Source organism: Somniosus microcephalus, unplaced genomic scaffold (genome assembly GCF_052327205.1).
Source record: "Somniosus microcephalus isolate GS21.2 unplaced genomic scaffold, FLI_Smic_1.0 unresolved_chr2, whole genome shotgun sequence".
Classification (NCBI taxonomy): domain Eukaryota; kingdom Metazoa; phylum Chordata; class Chondrichthyes; order Squaliformes; family Somniosidae; genus Somniosus; species Somniosus microcephalus.
Genome location: NW_028225180.1, coordinates 66299631 through 66327371, shown reverse-complemented (window position 1 = coordinate 66327371; position 27741 = coordinate 66299631). Strand labels below are relative to the sequence as shown.

At 45.7% G+C, this 27741-nt stretch overlaps 1 protein-coding gene across 1 annotated transcript in view; it reads right to left on the bottom strand.

Moving 5' to 3' along the window:
- Positions 1 to 26752, bottom strand: part of LOC147092769 (NACHT, LRR and PYD domains-containing protein 3-like) — a 235955-nt gene extending 209203 nt beyond the window's left edge. Inside the window, exons 1-2 of the mRNA XM_085975680.1 lie at positions 26570 to 26752; positions 4989 to 5177 (exon numbers count right to left, since the gene is read on the bottom strand). Coding sequence (XP_085831806.1) covers positions 4989 to 5177; positions 26570 to 26752 — 372 coding nt within the window. The remainder of the gene's footprint in view (positions 1 to 4988; positions 5178 to 26569) is intronic.
- Between the last annotated feature and the right edge of the window lie 989 nt (positions 26753 to 27741).

The following is a 27741-nucleotide window of genomic DNA, read 5'->3' as shown; positions in this document are numbered from 1 at the left end:
GTCGCGCTCTCTCTCTTCCCCCCATCACGCTCTTCTCTTCCCCCCGTCGCGCTCTCTCGCTTCCCCCTGTCGCGCTCTCTCTCTTCCCCCGTCGCGCTCCTCTCTCTACCCCGTCGCGCTCTCTCTCTTCCCCCCGTCGCGCTCTCTCTCTTCCCCCCCGTTGCGCTCTCTCTCTTCCCCCGTCGCGCTCTCTCTCTTCCCCCCCGTCGCGCTCTCTCTCTTCCCCCCCGTCGCGCTCTCTCTTCCCCCCCCGTCGCTCTCTCTCTTCCCCCCCCGTCGCGCTCTCTCTTTCCCCCCCCCCGTCGCTCTCTCTCTTCCCCCCCCCCGGTCGCTCTCTCTCTTCCCCCCCCCGTCGCTCTCTCTCTTCCCCCCCCAGTCGCTCTCTCTCTTCCCCCCCAGTCGCTCTCTCTTCCCCCCCAGTCGCTCTCTCTCTCCCCCCCAGTCACTCTCTCTCTTCCCCCCAGTCGCTCTCTTCGCTTCCCCCCCCAGTCGTTCTCTTCGCTTCCCCCCCCCAGTCGTTCTCCCTCTTCTCCCCCAGTCGCTCCCTCTCTCTCTTCCAACAACATGCCCTCAAAAAGCCTCTGCACCGCCCCCCCCACTCGCTCTCTCTCTCTCTCTCTTCCCCCCCCACTTCGCTCTCTCTCTTCCAACAACAACATGCCCTCGAAAAAGTCTCTCTCCTCTCTCTCCCCCGTCTCTCTCTCTCCCCCATCTCTCTCTCTCTCCCCCAGTCTCCCTCTCTCTCCCTCAGTCGCTCTGTCTCTCCCCCCTCAGTCTCTCTCTCTCTCCCCCCTCAGTCTCTCTCTCTATCTCCCCAGTCTCTCCTCTCTCTCTCTCTCCACATCTCTCTCTCTCTCACCCCTCAGTCGCTCTCATCTCTCCCCCTCAGTCGCTCTCTCTCTCTATCTCCCCATTCTCTCTCTCTCTCCCCAGTCTCTCTCTCTCACACTCCCAATCTCTGTCTCTCACACTCCCAATCTCTCTCTCTCTCACTCCCAATTTCTCTCCCTCTCTCTCTATCTCCCCCCCCAGTCTCTCTCTCTTCTCTCACACTCCCAATCTCTCTCTCTCTTCGACACTCCAGTCTCTCTCTCTCACTCCAATCTCTCTCTCTCACACACTCCCAATCTCTCTCTCACACTCCCACTCTCTCTCACACTCCCAGCTCTCTCACTCAAACTCCCAATCTCTCTCTCTCTCACAATCCAATCTCTCTCTCACTCCTCCCAAGCTCTCTCTCTCACACTCCAATCCTCTCTCTCTCACTCCCAATCTCTCTCTCTCACACTCCCAATCTCTCTCTCTCACACTTCCCAATCTCTCTCTCTCTCACTCCCGCCTCTCTCTCACACTCCCAATCTCTCTCTCTCTCACACTCCCAATCTCTCTCTCTCTCACACTCCCAATCTCTCTCTCTCACACACTCCCAATCTCTCTCTGTCTCTCACACTCCAATCTCTCTCTCTCTCACACTCCCAATCTCTCTCTCACACTCCCAATCTCTCTCTCTCTCACACTCCCAATCTCTCTCTCTCTCACACTCCCAATCTCTCTCTCCCTCACACTCCCAATCTCTCTCTCCCTCACACTCCCAATCTCTCTCTCTCTCACACTCCCAATCTCTCTCTCTCACACACTCAATCTCTCTCTCTCTCACACTCCCAATCTCTCTCTCACTCCCAATCTCTCTCTCTCTCACTCCCAATCTCTCTCTCTCTCACACTCCCAATCTCTCTCTCTCACACACTCCCAATCTCTCTCTCACACACACTCCCAATCTCTCTCTCTCACACACTCCCAATCTCTCTCTCTCACACACTCCCAATCTCTCTTTCTCTCACACTCCCAATCTCTCTCTCTCACACACTCCCAATCTCTCTCTCACACTCCCAATCTCTCTCACACTCCCAGTCTCTCTCCCTCACACACTCCCAATCTCTCTCTCTCTCACACACCCAATCTCTCTCTCACACTCCCAATCTCTCTCACACTCCCAATCTCTCTCTCTCACACACTCCCAATCTCTCTCTCTCACACACTCCCAATCTCTCTCTCTCCTCTCACTCCCAATCTCTCTCTCTCACACTCCCAATCTCTCTCTCACACTCCCAGTCTCTCTCTCTCACACTCCCAATCTCTCTCTCTCTCACACTCCCAATCTCTCTCTCTCTCACACTCCCAATCTCTCTCTCCCTCACACTCCCAATCTCTCTCTCCCTCACACTCCCAATCTCTCTCTCTCTCACACTCCCAATCTCTCTCTCTCACACACTCAATCTCTCTCTCTCTCACACTCCCAATCTCTCTCTCACTCCCAATCTCTCTCTCTCTCACTCCCAATCTCTCTCTCTCTCACACTCCCAATCTCTCTCTCTCACACACTCCCAATCTCTCTCTCACACACACTCCCAATCTCTCTCTCTCACACACTCCCAATCTCTCTCTCTCACACACTCCCAATCTCTCTTTCTCTCACACTCCCAATCTCTCTCTCTCACACACTCCCAATCTCTCTCTCACACTCCCAATCTCTCTCACACTCCCAGTCTCTCTCTCTCACACACTCCCAATCTCTCTCTCTCTCACACACCCAATCTCTCTCTCACACTCCCAATCTCTCTCTCTCACACTCCCAATCTCTCTCTCTCACACACTCCCAATCTCTCTCTCTCACACACTCCCAATCTCTCTCTCTCTCTCTCACTCCCAATCTCTCTCTCTCACACTCCCAATCTCTCTCTCACACTCCCAGTCTCTCTCTCTCACACTCCCAATCTCTCTCTCTCACACACCCAATCTCTCTCTCTCACACTCCCAATCTCTCTCTCTCACACACTCCCAATCTCTCTCTCTCACACACTCCCAATCTCTCTCTCACACTCCCAATCTCTCTCTCTCTCACACTCCCAATCTCTCTCTCTCTCACACACCCAATCTCTCTCTCTCACACTCCCAGTCTCTCTCTCTCTCTCACATTCCCAATCTCTCTCTCTCACACTCTCAATCTCTCTCTCTCTCTCACTCCCAATCTCTCTCTCTCTCTCACACACCCAATCTCTCTCTCACTCCCAATCTCTCTCTCTCTCTCACTCCCAATCTCTCTCACACTCCCAATCTCTCTCTCTCTCACTCCCAATCTCTCTCTCTCTCACGCCCAATCTCTCTCTCTCACTCCCAATCTCTCTCTCTCTCACTCCCAATCTCTCTCACACTCCCAATCTCTCTCTCACTCACACTCCCAATCTCTCTCTCCTTCCCTCTCTCTCTCTCTCTCTCTCCTTCCCTCTCTCTCTCTCTCCTTCCCTCTCTTTCTCCTTCCCTCTCTCTCCTTCCCTCTCTCTCTCTCTCCTTCCATCTCTCTCTCTTTCCTTCCATCTCTCTCTCTCTCCTTCCCCCTCTCTCTCTCTCTCCTCCCCCTCTCTCTCTCTCTCCTTCCCTCTCTCTCTCTCTCCTTCCCTCTCTCTCTCCTTCCCTCTCTCTCATTCCCTCTCTCTCTCTCTCCTTCCCTCTCTCTCTTCCCCCCAGTCGCTCCCTCTCTCTCTTCCAACAACAACATGCCCTCGAGAAAGCCTCGGCGCCGCCGGGCTCCCCCAGCTAGTAGAATATAAAAGCAATGGACAATCTGGCGTGCAGTTGCACTAGGATATTACCAGCGATGTGGATATGATCAAATAAATAGCTACTGATACTTTCCACTGATTGGCGAGAGGACACATATTTAGGTTAATTCGAAGAATTCGAGGTGAAGGTTGATAAATGAATTTACACACGATGTGGCTAGAACGCATAATTCAATCCCACGAATTATTGTGGAAGCAAGTCGACATTTTTTCGATAAATTATATTTCTATTGCTGCGTGGATGGAACAGAAGTGAACAGAAGATTGCACCTTGACTGGTTGGGATATTAGCCATAATGCGGTCAGCAGGAGGTTGGCATTTGACTAGGTGGGATATTAACGATAATGGGTAGTAAGTTGGAGGCTGGGATTTGACTAGGTGGGATATTAACGATAATGGGTAGTAAGTTGGAGGTTGGGTTTTGACTAGGTGGGATATTAATGGTACTCGGTAGTGAGCAGGAGGTTGGGATCACGCTAGTTGGGATATTAACTGTAACGGGTAGTGAGTAGGAGGTTGGGATTAGATTGGTGGCTTATTAACAGTAATGGGTAGTGAACAGGTGGTGGAAATTTGACTAGGTGGGATATTAACGGTAATGGGTAGAGAGCAGGAGATTGGGATGAGAGTAAATTGCCGGGATTATCAACTGGGAAAGTTGGCAGCAGGTCAACCGTCCATTATACACCCTGCCCGATTATCATTTCAACTTAGTTCTATTCCATTGAAGGTAACTGCCAGAACATTACAGGCTGCTTGCTTTAATTTCCTGAAGTGCTGTCCCGGGGAGTGACGCTCCACGACAGGTTCTACCGCCCGCATTGCACTTCTGCCAGAATTGGAATTGACCCATGGTGAAGAAGGGGGAGGAAAAACCTGCTGAGCCTCGGGTTTTCAATCCTTATTTTTGGGTGGTTAGTTTTCCTGTTTGGGCCTGATACGTTTTAACCATTTTACCATGTTGTTTTTGTTCTTGAAATGCCTCTCATTTACTCAGCAGGTGATTTTTCTCGTCTCTCAGTTCCTTAATTTCCTTTAAGTAGTTTCCTGGTCAGTAAACTCATGACCTTCCCTTTAATCCCTGCCTGTTGCCTCTGGTCTCTCCTTTTCCCTGTCCCATTAAAACAGTTTCCCTTTGTTTTCAAGTGTTATACCGGAACCGCTCACCTGTCCTTTGTACAGATACGGACGATCCGCTGGGTATTTTCACCTCTTCGTATCATTGTTTCAGATTCACAATATTTTCAGTTTTACCTATTTCTTTTCTATTTGGCCTGTTTCACTTCAGTAACATTCTAAGACCTGATTTCCTGTCAGTTCTATGATGTTTAAATAATCCAAACACATTCTTTGTCCCTGCCACTTACCCGATGTTCTTGTCCACTGAAAAGCCTCTCGTCTGTTAACAACGAGCTGACTCCGTCCACCCCTCCTTCAATCGCCTGTTCCAGTCTGTCCCGGTAGAATTTCGTCAACTGGAACAGCTGGTAATCGTCGCACTTTGTCAAGAATTCAATGATTGTAGAGTTTGGATCTGTGAACACAAATGAAGGAATCTAAACAATCCACATTCTATCCAGGCTGCTACATTTCATCTTATACTAAAAGTCTGAAGCCTCCTGTGAGACATATTACCTTCTGATAACCCACATACCCCTCATGTCCGACATCCCATCAACCTGAATAGTCACTCCTCAACAAAACTGTATCTTAATGTGTTGGGAGATTGGGCAGATGATGTTTAGCTTGGATAAGTGCCATGTTTTGCCTGTCGGCAGGGCGAATGCTCAACATCCATACACCCTTCATGGAGAAGCATTAAAGAAGGGGGAGAAAGGAAGATCCGGGCATTCTAGTGCATATATTTCTAAAGGTACAGGAGTAATGCCATGTAGCGATAGCTTGAACAAAGAGGGTGTTGGGGTGCATTCATAGGAGAGTTGGCTATAAGATGACCTATTTTGTCCTAGTACAAGACCCTGGTAAAGGCGTCACTTGAAATACTGTGTCCAGTTTTGGTCACCTCACATGGTGGGTGATATTGAGGCTTTGAAACTGTTGCAGAGGAGGGACATTAGACTAATTCAAAATATAAAGCAACTTAGTTATCAAGATAGGCTAAGAGTTTGGACTCTACACATTAGAGAAGCAAAGACTTAGTGGTGATCTGATTGAGGTTTATAAGATGATGAAGGGAATATATTGTGTTCCAGTTGAGAGCTTGTTCCAGTTACATAGCTTAGGGCGGGCCAGGGGTCACAATTTGAAGTTGCACAAGGCCATATTTAAGTTAGATGACAGCAGGTGGTTCTTTTCCCAAAGAATCCCCAGGATCTGATAATCTGCATCCCAGAGTATTAAAGAGATAGCCATTGAAATAGTGGATGCATTAGTTGTCATCTTCCAAAATTCTTTAGATTCTGGAACAGTTCCTGCAGATTGGAGGGTGGCAAATGTAAACCCACTGTTTAAAAAAGGAGGGAGAGGGAAAACAGTGAACTACAGACCGGATAGCCTAACATCAGTAGTAGGGAAAATGCTAGAGTCTATTATAAAGGATGTGATAACAGGATATTTAGAAAATATCAACGGGATTAGACAAAGTCAACATGGATTTATGAAAGGGAAATCGTGTTTGACAAACCTACTGGAGTTTTTTGAGGAATTACCTGGTATAATAGATAAGGGAGAACCAGTGGATATGGTGTATTTGGATTTTCAGAAGGCCTTTGATAATGTCCCACATAAGAGGTTAGTGTGCAATATTAAAACTCATGGGATTGGGGGTTATATACTGGCATGGATTGAAAATTGGTTAACAGACAGGAAACAGAGAGTAGAATAGATGGGTCTTTTTCGGGGTGGCAGGCGGTGACTAGTGGGGTACCACAGGGATCAGTGCTTGTGCCCCAGCTATTCACAATATATATCAATGATCTGGATGAGGGAACCAAATGTAACATGTCCAAGTTTGCCGAAGACACGAAAATAGGTGGGATTGTGAGTTGCGAGGAGGATGAAAAGAGGCTTCAAGGCGATTTAGACTACTTGAGTAAGTGGGCAAATACATGGCAGATGTAGTATAAGGCGAATAAAGGTGAAGTAGGAAGAACAGAAAGGCAGAGCATAATTTAAATGTTGATACATTGGGAAATGCTGACGTACAAAGGGACCTGGGAGTTCTTGTACACTAGGCAGTGAAAGCAAACATGAAGGTGCAGCAAGCATTCAGGAAGGGAAATCGTATGCTGGCCTTTATTTCAAGTGGATTTGAGTACAGGAGCAAGGATGTCTCATTACAATTGTACAGGGCCTTGGTGAGGCTACACCTGGAGTACTGTGTGCAGTTTTGGTCTCCTTACATAAGAAAGGATATACTTGCCATAGAGGAGAGATTGGGACGAATAGGCCTGTATTCACTAGAGTTTAGAAGAATGAGAGGGGATCTCATTGAAACATTTAAAATTTTGACCGCGCCAAACAGACTGGAGGCAGGGAAGATGATTACACCGGCTGGGGGATCTAGAACGAGGCATCAAAGTGTCAGGATAAGGGGTAGGACATTTAGGACTGAGAGGAGGAGAAGGTTCTTCACTCAGAGGGTGGTTAACCTCTGGAATTCTCTACCACAGAAGGCTGTGGAGGCCAAGCCACTGAGTACATTTAAGAAAGAGATAGATTTCTAGAAACAAAAGGAATCAAGGGGTATGGAATTGAGATAGAGGATCAGCCATGATCATATTGAATGGTGGAGCTGGCTCGAAAAGCCGAATGGCCTACTCCTGCTCCTATTTTTCTATGTTTCTATGTTTCTAGAATAGTCGAACTCTGGATCAGGATACCTTCTCTGGTGGTGGGTGCTGATTCGCTACATTATTTCAGGTGAGAGCTGGACCTGTTCCTGCTTGGGGCGGATATCACCTCATACAATAGGTAGGACCTTCCTGGGATACTGTGCAAGGGTGATCTGCGGGACTAGTTTCAAATGCCTAGATGGTTTCGGAGAGGAATTTCTTGTATTTTAATCCCCCAATTGGCCTGTTTTTTTTCACCTCACCCAGGAAATCACATGGTTTTTTTTCGGATTGCTATAACAAAGTATGCCAAAATATCGCAATTGCCTGGGAAATTCTGGATGAACCATAAGGCATATATCTGTCCGTCATTGTTCGTAAAATTGTCGTATGCGACTTTTCTACAGCTAATCTGTTCCAGTCTCCCCTCATCATCCTCTTTATCGCTAAATGCTCACTAATTCGACCTGGATCAACAGATTTGGTGGAGTTTCTACACAACAGTCACTGGTTACCAGGGCTGCATTCGCATGGGAACACCACCATCTCCACGTTCCCCTCCAAAATCATGCTGACTTCGAAGTATACCGCCGATCGCTTGGTCAAAATCCTGGAACTCTTACGTCACAGCACTGTGGGAATACCTTCACCACATGGACTGCAGTGGTTCAAGAAGGCGGCTCACCACCACCAAATTCTCAAGGACAATTAGGGATGGGCAATAAATGCTGGCCTTTGCCAGCGATGCCCACATCAAATAACCGAATTTTTAAAAATAGCGATAGCCAAAATTGGCTTTTTTAAAGGCAAATCAATTCTGGCTGACGTGATTGAGCTAATCAATGAAATAGGACAGGGTTGATGGAGGTAGTGCAGTTGATGTTCTGTATGTGGACTTTCAGAAGGCTTTTGATCAATTACCTCATAATAGATTGGTTACCAAAATTGGAACCAATGATATCAAAGGAGTAGTGGCAGCGTGGATACTAAATTAAAGAAGGGACAGAAACAGAAAGTAGTTGTGAACCGATATTTTTCACTCTGGAGGGAAATATATAGTGGTGACTCCAGGGTTCGGTATTTGGCCCACTGCTCTTGTTGATATATATTAGTGACTTGGACTGGTGTATACAGTGCATAATTTAAAAGTTTGTAGATGACACGAATCTCGGAAAAGTTGTAAACCGTGAGGAGGATAGCAGAAGTTTTCAGGAGGAAATAGACCGTCTGTTGAAGTGGGCAGGCAGAATGGCAGGTGAAATTTTACGCAGAGAAGGGTGAAATGATACAATTTGGAAGGAAGAATGAGGCAATATAAACTAAATGGTACAATTATAAAGGGGTTGCAGGAATAGAAAAACATAGGGGTACACATAGAGAAATCCTTGAAGGTGGCAGGATAGGATGATAAAGTACTTAGAAAGGTATACGAGACCATTGGTTTATAAATAGATGCATAGGAATATAGTAACATAGGAACAGGAGTAGGCCACTCATTCGTTCGAGCTTGTTCCTCCCACGTGCAAACCAGACGATGTCCTAGGGGGTTTGTTTGCTAGTGCTCTGGGGGAGGGATTAAACTAAAATGGCAGGGGGTTGGGAACCTGAGCGGGGAAACAGAGGAAAGGGAAACAAGGATAAAAGCAAAAGACAGGAAGGAGAAAAACAAAAGTGACAGGCAGAGAAATCAAGGGTTTAAATCAAACATGGCCACAGTAAATAATAATTCTAAAAGATCTAGGAGCATTAAAAAAACAAGCCTGAAGGCTTTGTGTCTTAATCCGAGGAGCATTCATAATAAGGTGGATGAATTAGCTGCGCAAATAGAGGTAAACGAATATGATATGATTGGGATTACGGAAATATGGCTCCAGGGTGGCCAAGGCTGGGAACTCAACATCCAGGGGTATTCAATATTCAGGAAAGATAGGCAGAAAGGAAAAGGAGGAGGGGTAGCATTGCTGGTTAAAGAGGGGATTAACACAATTGAAAGGAAGGATATTAGCTCTGATGATGTGGAATCTGTATGGGTAGAACTGAGAAATACCAAGGGGCAGAAAACGTTAGTGGGAGTGGTATATAGACCTCCAAACAGTAATGCGGATGTCAGGGATGGCATTAAATGGGAAATTAGAGAAGCGTGCAATAAGGGCACAGCAGCTATCATGGGTGACTTTAATCTACATATAGATTGGGCTAACCAAATTAGTAACAATACTGTGGAGGAGAAATTCCTAGAGTGTATACAGGATGGTTTCCTGGACCAATATGTCGAGGAACCAACTAGAGATCAGGCAATATTAGACTCGGTATTATGTAATGAGAAAGGATTAATTAGCAATCTTGTTGTGCGAGGCCCCTTGGGTTGGAGCGATCATAATATGATAGAATTCTTCATTAAGATGGAGAGTGAAATAGTTGACTCAGAGACTAGGGTCCTGAATTAAAATAAAGGAGACTACGATGGTATGAGGTGCGAGTTGGGTAGGATTGATTGGGGAATGCCACTCAAAGGGTTGACGGTGGATGGGCAATGGCAAACATTCAAAGATCGCATGGACGAAATACAAAATTTGTTCATCTCAGTTTGGTATAAAAATAAAACAAAAAAGGTGATTCAACCGTGGTTAACAATGGAAATTAGGGATAGCATAAGATTCAAGGAGAGGACTTATAAATTGGCCAGAAAAAGCAGTAAACCTGAGGATTGGGAGCAGTTTAGCATCCAACAAAGGAGGACAATGGGATTCATAAAGAGGGGGAAAATAGAGTGTGAGAGTAAGTTTTCAGGGAACATAAAAACTGACTGTAAAAGTGAAGTGAAAAAGATTGGTGAAGTCAAGCGTAGGTCCCTTGCAGTCAGAATCAGGGGAATTTATCATAGGGAACAAAGAAAAGGCAGACCAATTAAATACATACTTTGGTTGTGTCTTCACAATGGAGGACACAAATAATAAAGATGTCAGGGAACATAGGGTCTAATGAAAGGGAAGAACTGATAGAAATCAGTATTTGTAGGGAAATGGTGTTAGGGTAATTGATGGAGTTGAGGGGCGATAAATCCCCAGTGCCTGATAATCTACATCCTAGGGTACTTAAGGAAGTGGACCTATAAATAGTAGATGCATTGCTGGTCATCTTCCAAAATTCGATAGACTCTGGAACAGTACCCATGGATTGGCGGGTAGCTAGTGTTACCCCACTGTTCAAAAAGGGTGGTAGAGAGAAAACGGGGAATTACAGACCGGCAAGCCTGACATCGGTAGTGGGGAAAATGCTAGAGTCCATTATAAACGATGTAATAGCAGAGCACTTGGAACAAAGTGACCGGATCGAACAAAGTCAATATGGCTTTACAAAAGGTAAATCGTGCTTGCCTAATCTACTGGAATTTTTTGAGGATGTAACTGGTAAAATAGATAAGGGAGAACCAGTGGATGTGGTTTATTTGGATTTTCAAAAGGCTTTCGATAAGTTCCCGCATAAGAGATTAGCGTGTTATTTTAAGGCACATGGGATTGGGGGCAAGGTATTGACTTGGATAGAGACCTGGTTGGCAGACAGAAAGCAAAGAGTCGGAATAAATGGCTCTTTTTCCAAGTGGCAGGCAGTGACTAGTGGGGTACTGTAGGGATCAGTCCTTGAACCCCAGCTATTCACAATATATATTAATGATCTGGACGAGGGAACTAGATGTAATATCTCGAAGTTTGCAGACAACACAAAGCTGGGTGGGCATGTGTGCTGTGAGCAGAATGCCGAGAAACTCCAGGATGATTTGGACAGGTTGGATGATTGGGCAGAAGCATGGCAGATGCAATATATCATGGATAATTGCGCGGTTATGCACTTTGGAGTCAAAAACAGGAAGGCAGATTACTATCTAAATGGCAATAGATTGGGAGAAGGGGATGTGCTACGAGACCTGGGCGTCCTTGTGCACCAGTCGCTGAAAGTAAGCATGCAGGTGCAGCAGGCGGTTAAGAAGGCAAATGGTATGTTGGCTTCGTAGCGAGAAGGTTTGAGTACAGGAACAAGGATGTCATGCTGCAGTTGTACAGGGCCTTGGTGAGGCCACACCTTGAGTATTGTGTGCAGTTTTGGTCGCCTTATGGGTGTACTTGCCATGGAAGGAGTGCAGGGAAGATTCACCAGGCTGATACTTGGGATGGCAGGAATGATGTATGAGGAAAGGTTGGGTCGATTGGGCTTGTACTCGCTGGAGTTTAGATGAATGAGAGGGGATCTCATTGAAACTAATAAAATTCTAACAGGGCTAGACAGACTAGATGCTGGAAGATGTAAGAAATCACACAACACCAGGTTATAGTCCAACAGCAAGTGAAGTCACTTCACCTGACGAAGGAGCAGCGCTCCGAAAGCTTGTGATTTCAAATAAAGCTGTTGGACTATAACCTGGTGTTGTGTGGTTTCTTACATTTGTCCACCCCAGTCCAACACCGGCATCTCCACACCATAGATGCTGGAAGGATGTTCCCGATGGTCGGGGAGTCCAAAACCAGGGGTCACAGTCTAAGGATAAGGGGTAAGCCATTTAGAACAAGATGAGGATGAATTTCTTCACCCAGAGAGTGGTGAACCTGTGGAATTCTCTGCCAAAGAAGGCAGTAGATGCCAATTCATTAAATATATTCAAGAAGGAGTTGGATATATATCTTAAGGCTAAAGGGATCAAGGGATATGGAGAGAAGGCAGGAACAGGGTACTGAATTTGGATGATCAGCCATGATCTAATTGAATGGCAGAGCAGGCTCGAGGGGCCGAATGGCCTACTCCTGCTCCTATCTTCAATGTTTCTCCATTCAATTCGATCATGGCTGAGCTGTATCTTAATTCCATCTACCCGCCTTGGTTCCATAAGCCTAAATACGATTGCCTATCAAAAATCTATCAAAGGCAGTTTTGTAATTTTCAATTGACAGAACCTCAACAGCTTTATGTTCCAGATTTCCACTACACTGTGTCTGAAGAAGTGCTTTCTAACATCACCCCTGAATGGCCGAGCTCTGCAGTTAAGGAGATGCTCCCTTTTCCTGGACTAATTCACCAAAGGTTCCCTGTAATTCCTTTGATCATATTGAACACCTCAGTTAATTCACCCATTAATCTTGTATAATCAAGGGAATACAAGCTTCATCTATGCAATCCATCCTCATAATTTAAAGCATTTAGCCCCGGTATCATTCTGGTGAATCTGAGCTGCACCATCTCCAAAGCCAAGATATTGTTGCCGAGGTGCGGTGCCCAGAACAAAACACAGTTCCCTAAATGGGGTCTAACCAGAGCTCTGTACAGCTGGAACAGAACTTCTACCCCTTTGTATTCCAGCCCTCGAGACAATGGCCAACGTTCCATTAAACAGTACTTATTTTGGGTATCTGTCCACTGACTTCTAGTGATTTCTGTATTTGGACCCCTAGTTCTCTCTGCTCATCCATAGTTCCTAACTTTAACCAATTATAAAATATTCTGACCTATTCTTATTAGGTCCAACGTGAATGACCTCATACGTTCCCAAACTGATCTCCATCTGCCACAGTTGTGCCCAGAGAGTGCAAAGCAAGGAAGTTATGCTAAACATTTACCAAACACGGCCAGTTCGCACCTGGAGTTCAATTCAGGGTACCACACTTTAGGAAGGCCGTCGGAGCCTTGCAGAGGGCGCAGAGGAGATTTACTAGAATGGTAACAAAAACGAAGGACTTCAGTTACATGACGAGACTAGAGAAGATGGAATTGTTCTCCTTAAATCAGAGAAGGTTAAGGCGAGATTTAATAGTGGCGTTCAAAGTCATGGAACGTTTTGCTATTTTCATCGAATAAATAAGGAGAAACTGTATCTACTGTAGGTATAAAGAAGACACATATTTAATGTAATTGGCAAAACTGCCAGAGGTGAGATGAGGAAATATTTTTAGGCATCGAGTTATTCTGTTTCTGGAATGCAATGCCCGAAAGAGTGGTAGAAGAAAATGGTATTGGATAAATAATAAAAGGAGAGTATATTGTAAGGCTCAGGGGAGAGAGCAGGGGAGTGTGACTAATTGGATTGCTCTTTTAAACTTCTGGCACAGGCTCGATGGGCCTTCTGTGCTGAAAGATTCTATGCTTCATGAAATCGACCGCTGACTCTTTGTTCCTAAGCGTGGTTTACGTGATAAAAGTATTGAATGTTATTTACAGCAGCAGAATTGTAACATGTGAAAATAAATTGGAAGTTTTATTCTGTTAAATCGCACAACTCCCAGTAAATTAATTTCTGAAATACACTTTTTGTTACCTGTCCATTATAGTTATGTTAATTTGCCTCTATCTTTGAACTACTGCTCAAATAAAAAGCGATTTCGCCTCTTTAAAGGGCAATAATTTTACTCAATACATTCTGGGTCCTTAACTTGTCCTGCAGCTCCTGATTCTTGTTCCACAGAGTCCGGGTAAGTTAGCGTTTGTGTTCTGCAGGTTAATGATCACAGCCTGAGTAAAGATCAGTTACACCTCACAGTCATGAACAACACCTTCAGCCTGATAAGTACAGTCCCTCCCCGCCCTGTTCTCTGGTGCAAGGCTCGATCAGAATCTCACACTGTCGCATTGAGTTTGAATTGTTCTGATAAATTACTGACCTTTGACCAAAAGGCATTAATATTCTGTGTGGTAACAATGACTACATTTCCCCACAGCTCTCCCATCTGCGGTTCAGAACACCGTGCAGTGAAACTGTGTTCTGTACCCGGAATCAGTTTCAGATCCTCAATTATATTTCACTGCTCAGCATAAAACTTCGTTATCATAGGACCAGAGAAGGACAGAGATGGCAAGGGACAAAGATCGCTGATTACAATCTCTAACAACTAGCCTCTAGTTAATGAGTAATAGTCTGGGCCTTGATCAGGATGTTCAAACCCATGAGTCTCAGAATCCGGGTTTCAGTAACTGGAACTGAAACAGCCAATGCGGGAGGTAAACAAATGAAAACCTACTCCATCGGCCTGTTAACTTGTAGTGGTCGTGATGTAATTTCACATTTTCTTTTAATGAATCAAATAACAGATTAGCAGCGGTTTATATTTATTATGATACTGGGAAACTCTGAACAATAAATTCATTTGCTAATAAGCTCTTGTATTTGATATAACTATTAAAAGTTCAGGCTTCCTGTTGCGACCGCGCCGTGTCTCAATGCCCTTCCTGCTTCTATGTGCTGCAGCTCCCAGTTTGCTTACATCTCTCCATGCTCCCTCTCTGAAATCCCTGCTTTTTACCTCTGCCTCCCTCACCAGTTCTGTGCCTGGTCTTTAATGTTTTCTTCCCTCCCCCGACCGTTTCCACACTTGCTTCTCCCCCTGTTTCCATTCCCAGCAGCTCTTTGTCTGATTCTCTAGTAAGTTCCCGTCCCCAGCTACTCCATCCCACCTGCTCCACGCCCGAATGTCCCCCGCATCTCTAACTGCCTCCTACTCTACAACCTTCCTCCACCTCTAACAATCTCCCGTTAACCCTTTATTCCTCGCCACCTGCTGCAATATTAATGTCATCATTGCCCTTTCTTTCCTCCTGCTCTGTGCCAATCTTCCCACGCTCGTTTGCCCTCCTGCTCCATATCTGACTCTCCCTCTCCTTTAGATTCCACCTGCACCATGCCTGATTACCGTCTCTGCTTCCTGCCTCTGCTGCCTCTCTAATTTCCCATCCACCACAAACAATGTATAAGAGTTGAAAATGCTGTAAATACTCAGCAGGTCAGGCCGCATCTGTGGAGAGAGAAAGATTCAACATTTCTGGCCGATGACCTTTCGTCAGAACCTGAAACGTTCTCTCTCCACAGATGCTGCTTAACCTGCTGAGTGTTTCCAGCATGTTGTGTTTTTATTGCAGAATTCCAGCATCCACAGTATTTTGCTTTAATATTTAAAAGCTATTTGAAGTACAGCATAATCCAAAGCCCATCCCATTTTCTCTGCACCGAATATAAGATCCGGAGATAGTCCCCAGTTAATGATTACACCCATGAATCTCAAGCTCCGGGTTTCACTTACTAGAACTGAATCAGCAAATGTTTGCGGTGAAAAAGCGAAATCTCTGTTCTGACGAAAGGTCATCGACCTGAAACGTTAACTCTGTTTCTCTCTCCACCGATGCTGCCTGGCCTGCTGAGTTTTTCCAGCTTGTTCTGTTGTTATTTACCTCTGTATCATTGACCAGTTAACCTTTATTGGTGGTGCTCTAAATTTATCTTTTCTTTTCATTGCATAAGTACTTGTCAGCGGATTCAATACATTGTGAGACTGAGACACGTCGAAAAAATAATGAATTTCATAATTATAATTTGCATTTAACATAAATAATTAAACGTTCTAATATATCTGCCGACTCCTCTGTGTCTCAATCCCCCTCCTCCTTCTCCATGCCGCTCCTTCCAGTGCTTCATGTGCGGTTCCCCACCTATTCTATTCCTGATGTTTCCTTCCGTCCCCCACCTGCTACAATACTAATTCTTCGCTTTACTTTCCTTTTCTCCTGAATTGTTCGTGATTCATTCCACGCATCCAGTCGCCCTCCGGTTCTATACATGATTTACCCTGTCTTTTCCCTTTCCATCTTTTCTACACCTGATTACTTTCCCTGCTTCACTCTCCATTCTGCTACATGTCTGGTTCCCCATTCAAACAAAGGACACATCAAAGCTATTCAAAGTACTCCAGCATCACACTAAATGTTCACATAATCCCCCATCACCTACAGATACCCTCTCCTATTAACTTCACCGAATGCAGTTACTGATTTGGAAAATGGTACCCACAATACCAGGCGAGCAGCCGCCGAATATTCCTTTATTTTTGCTCACATATCTCCATATTAAAAAAATGCCATTGTTTCTCATTCTACCCGATGATTTTGATCTTTTTTCTCTCGCTGTCACAAATAGGTCCTGGTGGGCCTTTTTGAACCGCTGCAATCCTTGTGGTGATGCTGCTGCTAGGATTGTGCTCAGAATGCAATCACAGGATTTTGACTCATCAGCGATGAAGGAACCGTGATATGTGTCCAAGTCAGGATGGCCTGTGACTTGGAGGGGACATTGGAACAGCGGGTTTCTCACCACTTTCCTGCCCTTATCCTTATCAGTGATAGAGAGAGCTGGTCTGAGCAGTGATGTCATGTCTGGACCTGGATCACAGAGCCTGGACCTGGACCTGGGAGAGAGCAGCATCGGCGGCAGAGCTTAAAAGCGGCGGCAGTGAACGAGGCCCGACCACAGAGCCTAGGCCTGGAGCTGGGAGAGAGCAGCATCGGCGGCAGAGCTTAAAAGCGGCGGCAGTGAACGAGGCCCGACCACAGAGCCTGGACCTGGACCTGGGAGTGAGCAGCATCGGTGGCAGAGCTTAAAAGCGGCGGCAGTGAACGAGGCCCGACCACAGAGCCTGGACCTGGACCTGGGAGTGAGCAGCATCGGCGGCAGAGCTTAAAAGCGGCGGCAGTGAACGAGGCCCGACCACAGAGCCTGGACCTGGACGTGGGAGAGAGCAGCATCGGCGGCAGAGCTTAAAAGCGGAGGCAGTGAACGAGGCCCGACCACAGAGCCTGGACCTGGACCTGGGAGAGAGCAGCATCGGCGGCAGAGCTCAAAAGCGGAGGCAGTGAACGAGGCCCGACCACAGAGCCCAGACCTGGACGTGGGAGAGAGCAGCATCGGCGGCAGAGCTTAAAAGCGGAGGCAGTGAACGAGGCCCGACCACAGAGCCTGGACCTGGACCTGGGAGAGAGCAGCATCGGCGGCAGAGCTCAAAAGCGGAGGCAGTGAACGAGGCCCGACCACAGAGCCTGGACCTGGACCTGGGAGAGAGCAGCATCGGCGGCAGAGCTCAAAAGCGGTGGCAGTGAACGAGGCCCGACCACAGAGCCTGGACCTGGAGCTGGGAGAGAGCAGCATCGGCGGCAGAGCTCAAAAGCGGAGGCAGTGAACGAGGCCCGACCACAGAGCCTGGACCTGGAGCTGGGAGAGAGCAGCATCGGCGGCAGAGCTCAAAAGCGGAGGCAGTGAACGAGGCCCGACCACAGAGCCTGGACCTGGACCTGGGAGAGAGCAGCATCGGCGGCAGAGCTTAAAAGCGGCGGCAGTGAACGAGGCCCGACCACAGAGCCTGGACCTGGACCTGGGAGAGAGCAGCATCGGCGGCAGAGCTTAAAAGCGGCGGCAGTGAACGAGGCCCGACCAATTCAGCAGCAGGGGAGAGAGGTAATAAGTAATCAAAGTGTGACATCAGCAGGAAGCAGGTAAGTGATTGGTTGGTGAGTATTTCTCTCTTTTTTAAACTTTAACTCTGGTTTATAGTTTCTAAGGTCTCTCTGGTGTAGCGGGGACTGTTGATAAAACTATTTAACTATAGTGTAATTAGTGGGATTGATTGATTTAGTTTAAACTCAATTAATTAAAGGGTAAATCATGGCAGGACAGCCCGGCCCCGTGATCTGCTCCTCCTGCGATAAGTGGGAACTCAGGGACACTTCCTGTGTCCCTGACAACTATGTGTGGAGGAAGTGCACCCAGCTGCAGCTATTGACAGACTGCATTGCGGCACTGGAGCTGTGATTGGATGCATACTGGAGCGTTCATGATGCTCATGACATCGTGAATAGCACGTTAAGGGAGTTGGACACACCACAGGTAGAGGTTGGATAGGAAGAAAGGGAATGGGTGACCAACAGGCAGAGTACTAGGTGCAGGCAGGTAGTGCAGGGGTCCCCTGTGGCCATCCCCCTCTCCAACAGATACACCACTTTGAGTACTGTTGGGGGGGACGGCTTATCAGAGGAAGGCAGCAGCGAAATTCCTGGCACCAGGGGTGGCTCTGCTGCACAGAATGGGAGGAAAAAGAGTGGTAGAGCTATAGTAATAGGGGATTCAATTGTAAGGGGAATAGATAGGCGTTTCTGCGGCCGCAAACAAGACTCCAGGAAGGTGTGTTGCCTCCCTGGTGTAAGGGTCAAGGATGTCTCAGAGCGGCTGCAGAACATCTTGTCAGGGGAGGGTAAGCAGCCAGTTGTCATGGTGCATATAGGCACCAACGATGTAGGTAAAAAGCGGGATGAGGTCCTAAAAGTGGAATATAGGGAGTTAGGAGGTAAATTAGAAAACAGGACCTCAAAGGTAGTAATCTCAGGATTGCTACCAGTGCCACGTGCTTGTCAGAGTAGAAATAGAAGGATACTTCAGATGAATACGTGGCTAGAGGAATGGTGCCAGGGGGAGGGATTCAAGTTCCTGGGACATTGGAACCGGTTCTGAGGGAGGTGGGACCAGTTCAAACCTGATGGTCTGCACCTCGACAGGTCTGGAACCGATGTCCTAGGGGGTTTGTTTGCTAGTGCTGTGGGGGAGGGTTTAAAATAAAATGGAAGGGGGTTGGGAACCTGAGCAGGGAGACAGAGGAAAGGGAAACAAGGATAAAAGCAAAAAATAGGAAGGAGAAAAACAAAAGTGGCAGTCAGAGAAATCAACAGTTTAAATCAAACATGGCCACAGTAAATAATAATTCTAATAGGTTTAAGTGCGTTAAAAAAACAAGCCTGAAGGCTTTGTGTCTTAATGCAAGGAGCATTTGTAATAAGGTGGATGAATTGGCTGCGCAAATAGAGGTAAGCGAATATGATTTGGTTGGGTTTACGGAAAGGTAGCTCAAGGATGGCCAAGACTAGGAACTCAACATCCAGGGGTATTCGATATTCAGGAAAGATAGGCAAAAAGGAAAGGGAGGTGGGGTAGCATTACTGGTTAAAGAAGGGATTAACACAATTGTAATGAAGGATATTAGCTCTGGTGATGTGGAATCTGTATGGGTAGAATTGAGAAATACTAAGGGGAAAAAAACATTAGTGGGAGTGGTATATAGACCTCCAAACAGTAAGGCGGAGGTTGGGGATGGCACTAAAAGGGAAATTAAAGAAGCGTGCAATAAGGGCACAGTAGTCATCATGGGTGACTTTAATCTACATATAGATTGGGCTAACCAAATTGGTAACAATGCTGTGGAGGAGGAATTCCTGGAGTGTTTACGGGATGGTTTCCTGGACCAATATGTCGAGGAACCAACCAGAGATCAGGCCATCTTAGACTGGGTATTATGTAACGAGAAAGGATTAATTAGCAATCTTGTTGTACAAGGCCCCTTGGGTCAGAGCGATCATAATATGATCGAATTCTTCATTAAGATGGAGAATGAAGTAGTTGACTCAGAAACAAGGGTCCTCAATTTAAATAAAGGAAACTACGATGGTCTGAGGAGCAAGTTGGGTAGGATTGATTGGGGAATGGCACTCAAAGGGGTGACGGTGGATAGGCAATGGCAAACATTCAAAGACCGAATGGATGAACTACAGAAGTTGTTCATCCCAGTTTGGTACAAAAATAAAACAAAAAAGGTGACTCACCCGGGGTAACAAGGGAAATTAGGGATAGCATAAGATCCAAGGAGAGGACATACAAATTGGCCAGAAAAAGCAATAATCCTGAGGATTGGGAGCAGTTTAGGAGTCAACAAAGGAGGACAAAGGGATTAATTAAGAAAGGGAAAATAGAATATGAGAGTAAGCTTTCAGGGAACATAAAAACTGACTGTAAAAGCTTTTATAGATATGTGAAGAGAAAAAGATTGGTGAAGTCAAGCATCGGTCCCTTGCAGTCAGAATCTGGGGAATTTATAATGGGGAACAAAGAAATGGCGGACCAACTAAATACATATTTTGGTTCTGTCTTCACAAAGGAGGACACAAATAACCTCCCAGAAATACCGGGGAACATAGGGTCTGATGAAAGGGTGGAACTGAAAGAAATCAGTATTTGTAGGGAAATGGTGTTAGGAAAATTGATGGGACTGAAGGCCGATGAATCCCCAGGGCCTGATAATCTACATCCCAGGGTACTTAAGGAAGTGGCCCTAGAAATAGTAGATGCATTGCTGGTCATCTTCCAGAACTCGATAGACTCTGGAACAGTACCCATGGATTGGAGGGTAGCTAATGTTCCCCCACTATTCAAAAAAGGTGGTAGAGAAAAAGCGGGGAATTTTAGGCTGGTAAGCCTGACATAGGTAGTGGGGAAAATGCTAGAGTCCATTATAAAAGATGTAATAGCAGAGCACTTGGAAAGCAGTGGCAGGATCGGACAAAGTCAACATGGATTTACAAAAGGTAAATCATGCTTGACTAATCGACTGAAATTTTTTGAGGATGTAACTGGTAAAATAGATAAGGGAGAACTGGTGGACGTGGTGTTTTTGGACTTTCAGAAGGCTTTTGATAAGGTCTGCATAAGAGATTAGCGTGCAAAATTAAGGCACATGGGATTGGGGGCAAGGTATTGACTTGGATAAAGAACTGGTTGGCGGACAGAAAGCAAAGAATTGGAATAAACGGGTTGTTTTCTGAGTGGCAGGCAGTGACTAGTGGGGTACCGCAAGGTTCGGTCCTAGGACCCCAGCTCTTCACAATATATATTAATGATCTGGACGAGGGAATTGGATGTAATATCTCCAAATTTGCAGATGACACAAAGCTGGATGGGAGGGTATGCTGTGAGGAGGATGTCATGAAACTCCAGTATGATTTGGACAGGTTAGGTGATTGGGCAGAAACATGGCAAATGCACTATAATGTGGATAAATGTGAGGTTATCCACTTTGGTGGCAAAAACAGGAAGGCCCATTATTATTTGAATGGCAATAGATTGGGAGAAGGGGAAGTGCAAAGAGACCTGGGTGTTCTTGTGCACCAGTCGCTGAAGATAAGCATGCAGGTGCAGCAGGCGGTTAAGAAGGCAAATGGTATGTTGGCCTTTGTAGCAAGAGGGTTCGAGTACAGGAACAAGGATGTCGTGCTACAGTTGTACAGGGCCTTGGTGAGACTGCACCTTGAGTATTGTGTGCAGTTTTGGTCGCCTTATCTGAGGAAGGACGTTCTTGCCATGGAAGGAGTGCAGCGAAGATTCACCAGGCTGATACCTGGGATGACAGGAATGACGTACGAGGAGAGATTGTGTCGATTGGACTTACACTCGCTGGAGTTTAGAAGATTGAGAGGGGATCTCATCGAAACCTATAGAATTCTGTCAGGCCTGGACAGACTAGATGCTGGAAGGATGTTCCCGATGGTCGGGGAGTCCAGAACCAGGGGTCATAGTCTAAGGATAAGGGGTAGGACATTTAGGACTGAAATGAGGAGGAATTTCTTCACCCAGAGAGTGGTGAACCTGTGGAATTCTCTGCCTCAGAGGGCGGTGGAGGCCAGTTCATTAAATATATTCAAGAAAGGGTTGGATATATTTCTTAAGGCTTAAGGGATCAAGGGATATGGGGAGAAGGCAGGGACAGGGTACTGAATTTCAATTATCAGCCATGATCTCATTGAATGGCGGAGCAGGCTCGAAGGGCCGAATGGCCTACTCCTGCTCCTATCTTCTATGTTTCTATGTTTCTATGTTAAGCTTGGTGATTTGCTGTGGAAATACAGACTGCAGCAATAGTGAACTGATGGTGGACTGGGTGGACATTATGCACAGAATCAAGGTGAATGTTTTGTCCTGGATATCGCCGAGCTTTATGAGTGGTGTTGTGGGTGTATTTATTTAATACAAGTGGTGATTATACCATCACATTCCTAACTGGAGGCCGAGTGAAGAGGTTTTCAGAGATCTGGAAGAGAGACACTTATCACGGAGAACCCAGTCTCTGCCGTTCATCTGCAGGGTTGATACAGCCGCTGCTGTTAATCTTCTGGTCAATGGGCAGGAGGTTGATGGGGCAACAGTCGGTGATTTTGATGCCGCCCAATGTTGCAGCGATTTGTTGTGCCTTTCCTGTTGGATCTGGTAATTGCCCGGCACTGACATGGCACAAATGATACCTGCCTATTGTTAGCATATGCCTGGGATTGTTCTTGACCTGAAATAGGCTGGCATGGCCTGCTGCATTACTTATGTAGTTGTAAATGGAGCAGGGCACTGTTGAATTAACGGAGAAGGGATCGATTCCTGAGGTTATGATAGAGAGAATGTTATTTATGAATGTAGCTAACCAAGGGTGCAGCCCTGAGAAAGTCCAGCAGCGACAACTGTAATGCTTGGCCATCAACAGCTATTTTACTGAAAAGGATTCCCTTCGGCCCTCGAAAACTATGACCACATTTTAACAGGGCTTATTGATGTCGTGCTCGGTCGAATTTTGCACTCTTGTCTACGGAAGATACTCTCACATCTCGTGTCACATTTTCTCTTGTATCTAGGTTTGGATTAAGGCTGTTATGATGTTTGGAGCTGAGCGGTCATGGCTGAGCAGGAACTGAATGTTTGTTAGTCGAATGTTGTTTTGTAGGTGACGCTCGATGGCTCTACAATTGAATAATTCCTTCACTGATTTGGTGATTAGTAAGGTATTAATAGGGCAATCATTGACTCGGTAAATTGTGTCATTTACCAATGGATTGAACGTACGTGGGCAATTTCCTACATTATCAGGTATACTAGTCACACAACTGTACCGAAATAGATTGGCTGTGGTGGGGGTGGTTAATTGTTTTAGGCAGGTCTACGAAACTACAGGCAGGTACATCAAGCAATTAGGAAAACAAATAATATCTTAGCCTTTATTACAAAAGCATTGGAGAATAGGAGTAAAGGAATGTTACTGCAATAACATAAGGCCTTGGTGAGACCACAACTGGAATACTCTGTACAGTTTCTGCCTCCTTATCTGAGGAAGGTTATACTTGTCTTAGAGGGAGTGGAACGAAGATCCAAGAGACCGACTCCTGTGATGAGGGGATAGTCGTATGAAGAGAGATTGAGCAGACGGGCCTAGATTCCCTAGGATTTAGAAGAATGAGCGGTGATCTCATTGAAACGTGTAAAATCTTTAAGGGGTTTGACAGCGTAAATGTTGTCAGGATGTTTCCCCTGGCTCGGAAGCCTGGAAGTAAGTGTCACTGTCTTAGAATAATGGGTCGGCCATTAGGATTGAGATGAGGAAAAAAATCCACTCAAAGGGTTGTGAATTCTTGGAATTATCTGCCCCAGAGGGCTGTGGAGGCTCAATCGCCGAGTATATTCAGGACCGAGATATGAAGGGAACCAAGGGATATCGGGATATTGTGAAAGGTGGACTTCAGGTAGAAGATGAGCCATGGTGTTATTGAAGGGCCGAATGGCAGATTCCTTCTCCTATTTCTTATGCTGTTATGTTCTTAATTAGGATTTTGTTTGGCCCGTCATCTTCTCTGTGGCCAGGGTATTCCAGCGCTTCCTAATGTCTCCATTGGTTTGGCGCTGGGCTGAATGCAAATGGAGCCACGTTTGATCGTTAAAAATGCACTTTTGTCTGAATCTGCTTCGAACTCTGCAGCCTTGTCTCCATCACGGGCGTTTTCGAGGACCCGCTCCTGCCTGAGAATCTCCTGTTCCCACTTCCATTAATAAATGGATGCGGCAGACAATGCAAGCTTACTTCTTATCCTTTGGCTGTGGAACGCTTTAACTCGATCTGCAACACGCTGCTTTTGTCGTTTTGGTATTATTTGTAGTTTCACTAAGTTAGTGACGCATTCTGAGTCTCAATGCTCTTGTTGAAGTCACGTTATTTAATTTTCACAATTAAATACATAGTTGGCATTTTGACTATATAGTGGTTGGAGAGTGTAGGATCTTATAGGTCAGGCATTGTCATAGAGCCATAGAGTCATAACGGCACAGAAGGAGGCCATTCGGCCCATCGAGTCCGTGCCGGATCTCTGCAGAGCACCGCTTCCAGCACTTCCATTGGCAGCAAGATCCAGGTCCTCACCACTCGCTGCATAAAAAAGTTTATTCTCACCTCCCCCCTGTATCTCTTGCCCAAAATATTAAATCTGTTAAATCTGTTATCCCCTCTTCCTTATACCATCAACTAGTGGGAACAGCCTTTCCCCGTCTAGCCTACCCAAACCCGTCATAATCGTGTACACCTCTATCAATTCACCCTCAGCCTCCTTTGCTCTAATGAAAACAAATCCAGCTTCTCCAACTCGTCCTTGTAGCTAAGATTCCTCATCCCCTGAACCATTCTGGTAATTCTCCTCTGCACCCTCTCAAGGGCATTCACATGCTTCCTGAAATTGGTGACCAGAACTGGCTGCAATACTCCAGTTGTAGCCTAACCAGCGCTTTATAATGATTCAGCATAACTTCTCTGCTATTGTACTCAATACCTCTATTTATGAAACACAAGATCTCATATGCTTTGCTAACCATTCTCTCAATAAGTCCTGCCACCTTCAGTGAATTATGCACATTAACTCCCAAGTCCCTCAGTCCCCGCACTCTCTTTAAAACTGTGCCATTAAGTATATATTGCCTCACCCTCTTCCTTCGGCCAAAATGCATCACCTCACACTCCTCTGTATTAAATTCCATCTGCTACTTGTCTGCCCATTCCACTAGCCTTTCTGTGTCCTGTTTGAGTCGATTGCTATCATCCTCACAGTTTGCCACACAGCTGTTTGTATTGGGATAAAATTCTGCAATTGTGAAGGGCCCACAACACCTTATAGACGCCCAGTCTCTGACTACTAGTTATTACTTCACTTCTACCACGGCGCAACAGAGGGTGTTCGCACTCTGGAGTGCAGGCCTTGTCAATAGAAGGATTGTGTGGTGGTTACACCGATCAACGCAATCGTCTAAAAACGTGTCTTTGACAGGAGCGTTATTGAAGATGTGATCGAGTAGGTTGCTCCATTCTGTCAGTACTCTCACAACTCTGCAGTAGTCTGGGATATTGCCTTTGTAAATATAACTTTTTATCAGGCTGTTGCTTGAGCAATGTGCAAGGGTGCCTTTCCAAATTAGCACCACTCCCCAGATGGTAGTCACGAAGCTTTTTCTGTGTGGGGTTGTCTGCAATTGCCTGACTCTTGTGCTGAGTTGATGTTGAAATGCTGTTGATTGGTCGATATTAAAGTTCCCTTATTTATTGTTCCAATCACGTGATCGGAATAGCCCTTTCTTTTTCAGCACATTTGCGTGTTATTTTTCTGTGAATTTTATTTCCCAGGCCCGTGTTCTCTTTGGAAGGGATCTGGCCATCTTTTAATGGAAAGTGAGAACGAAGGAGAGACAGCTTCATTAGTAATGTTGGGAGATTTAGTGACTTCCATGGATTGTTCCCATTTTTCAACAATAATTTTTTACCTCAGATATTCTGAAATATGTAAACATGCTTTTATGTTTGTTTGGATTAAGTGCGATTGACTCTGTCTAACAGGATCATCTCTTTGACTGAATATTGGCAAGTTTCTCCGGCCTGCCGCACGCCCACAGTGCAGAGTTGCAAACATACAAAATAATCCTGTCGTTTCCTCTCTGCAAGTATCTCTGGCAGAGTCTAAGCAGCTATATTTGGTTGGCAGCTGGTTTGGATACCATAGATGTACAGACAGTTTGAGCAAATAGAGCCCAACCACAGTGCAAACATCGCATCACCACACCTACGACGTAAATACGCAGTCTTCAGAGAATACAACCGCTATACCAACAAAGACATGCCGATCCAGGCCGACTTGAAAAACCTACCACCATCTTGTCTCAAATCTGGACGGCCATTTTGGACCTACGCCAAAGTCCTTCAGCGATCTCCCCTCAGGCTTGATGACCGATGGTGAAATGCTTTAAAGAACTGCGACATATGGAATGTATTCCTTATAGAGTTCCCCACATTACAACATTAAGGGTCAAGCCTTCCTCGCAAACAGTGGACAAACATCAAATGCCTCAGATCTGGTCATGGTCGATGCCGCCACCTTCTCCATAGATGGAAGATTAAAGCATCCCCATCATGTGACTGTGGAGCTCCTAATCAGACCCTGGAGCACATCATTGATCACTGCCCTCAGAGGAAATGCACATGCATCCTACAATAATTCTACACTGTTACACCGGAAGCTTTGGCCTAGATATTGACATGTGTTCTGCTTTGCTACGACCATACAAAATAAAAAGTGCAGAGTTACAAATATACAAAATAATCCTGCCTTTTTCTCTCTGCCATTATCTCTGGTGGAGTCTAAGGTGCTTTATTTCCAGGGTTTGGATTCGAAAGATATATGCTCACTGTTTGAGCAAATATAGCATGGGAGACAATATATTTTTCTGATCCATTCTTCTGATCCATTGGGTGGCGAAAGCTTGGGATCCTATCCCACAATCGCTTCAGGGCCTGCTGTGAAACTTGCTGCATTTTATCCGTTGGGCAAAGCCCGTCCTGGGCTTGCCCAGTGCCAGTCTGCTGGTCCATCTCCACATAGTCCCAGTCCAGTGTATTTACGAATTTGTGTTCAAAGTGCCTCGTCACAAAGGGGTGAGGGATTAATTTGGGAGCTTGAACGTAGTGAATCCCAATAGTTTCTTCTGTAACTGATGTTGTAAAGTCGGCACTTTCGAGAATAGTTTGTTTCCTTTACAAATGTAGCGACACCTTTCCCTTTCTCTCATCCCAAATCGCTCCAGAAGAATATCACCTTTAAGGAGAGGAGTTTGGCTGTAATGCGACAACACTGACACTGAAGAAGCTATATTATTTATGAACAGTAACAGGTGGTAATTGTATAAGCTAAGTATTCCACCACAGAGTTTCTAGCTGGAAGATCTGTTTAGTTTTATGTAGCTTGTCGGCCTTACAGACAACGACCACCTCGCACTGGTCCATTGTATCGACTGCATCCGCCTGTACCACGTAGCTCCTGTTGGACAATTTTATCCTAGAGGTGCTTCACAATGTTTTTCCATTGCTACAGTTCTCACACTGACAACTGTGAGACAGAACCTTTTCCTTTCATGCTGCGAATTTCCATTTATTGTGTGGTGCTAAGATGTTGAATTCATTTCTAATATTACTTGTAGTATTGTTGTCTTCATCAGGTGCTATCCAGCGCTAATGACTTTCTCCCCCCCCCCCCAACCCCCCACACATTCAGTACAGCCAATCCCAGGTCAGGTAGAGCGACTTCCATAGCCTCTTAACTAACAATTGGTGACCGAACAACGTTGGTCCTTTTGTAACAATTACCATTTGAAACAATAATAAAAATGATAATCAGACGCAGTTTTCTAGGCTTTCCTTGGCCGCAGTTAACTATAGGAAATTAGACACAGATTCAAATGAATTTTGCATCTACAGAGCAGGGAGCTTCCCTCCACATCTACCGATATTATTACCATATTGATCAAAGTATTATTTGACACAGTGTGCCCGTTTATATTGACTTGTCCTGCTGGCAGTGTGTC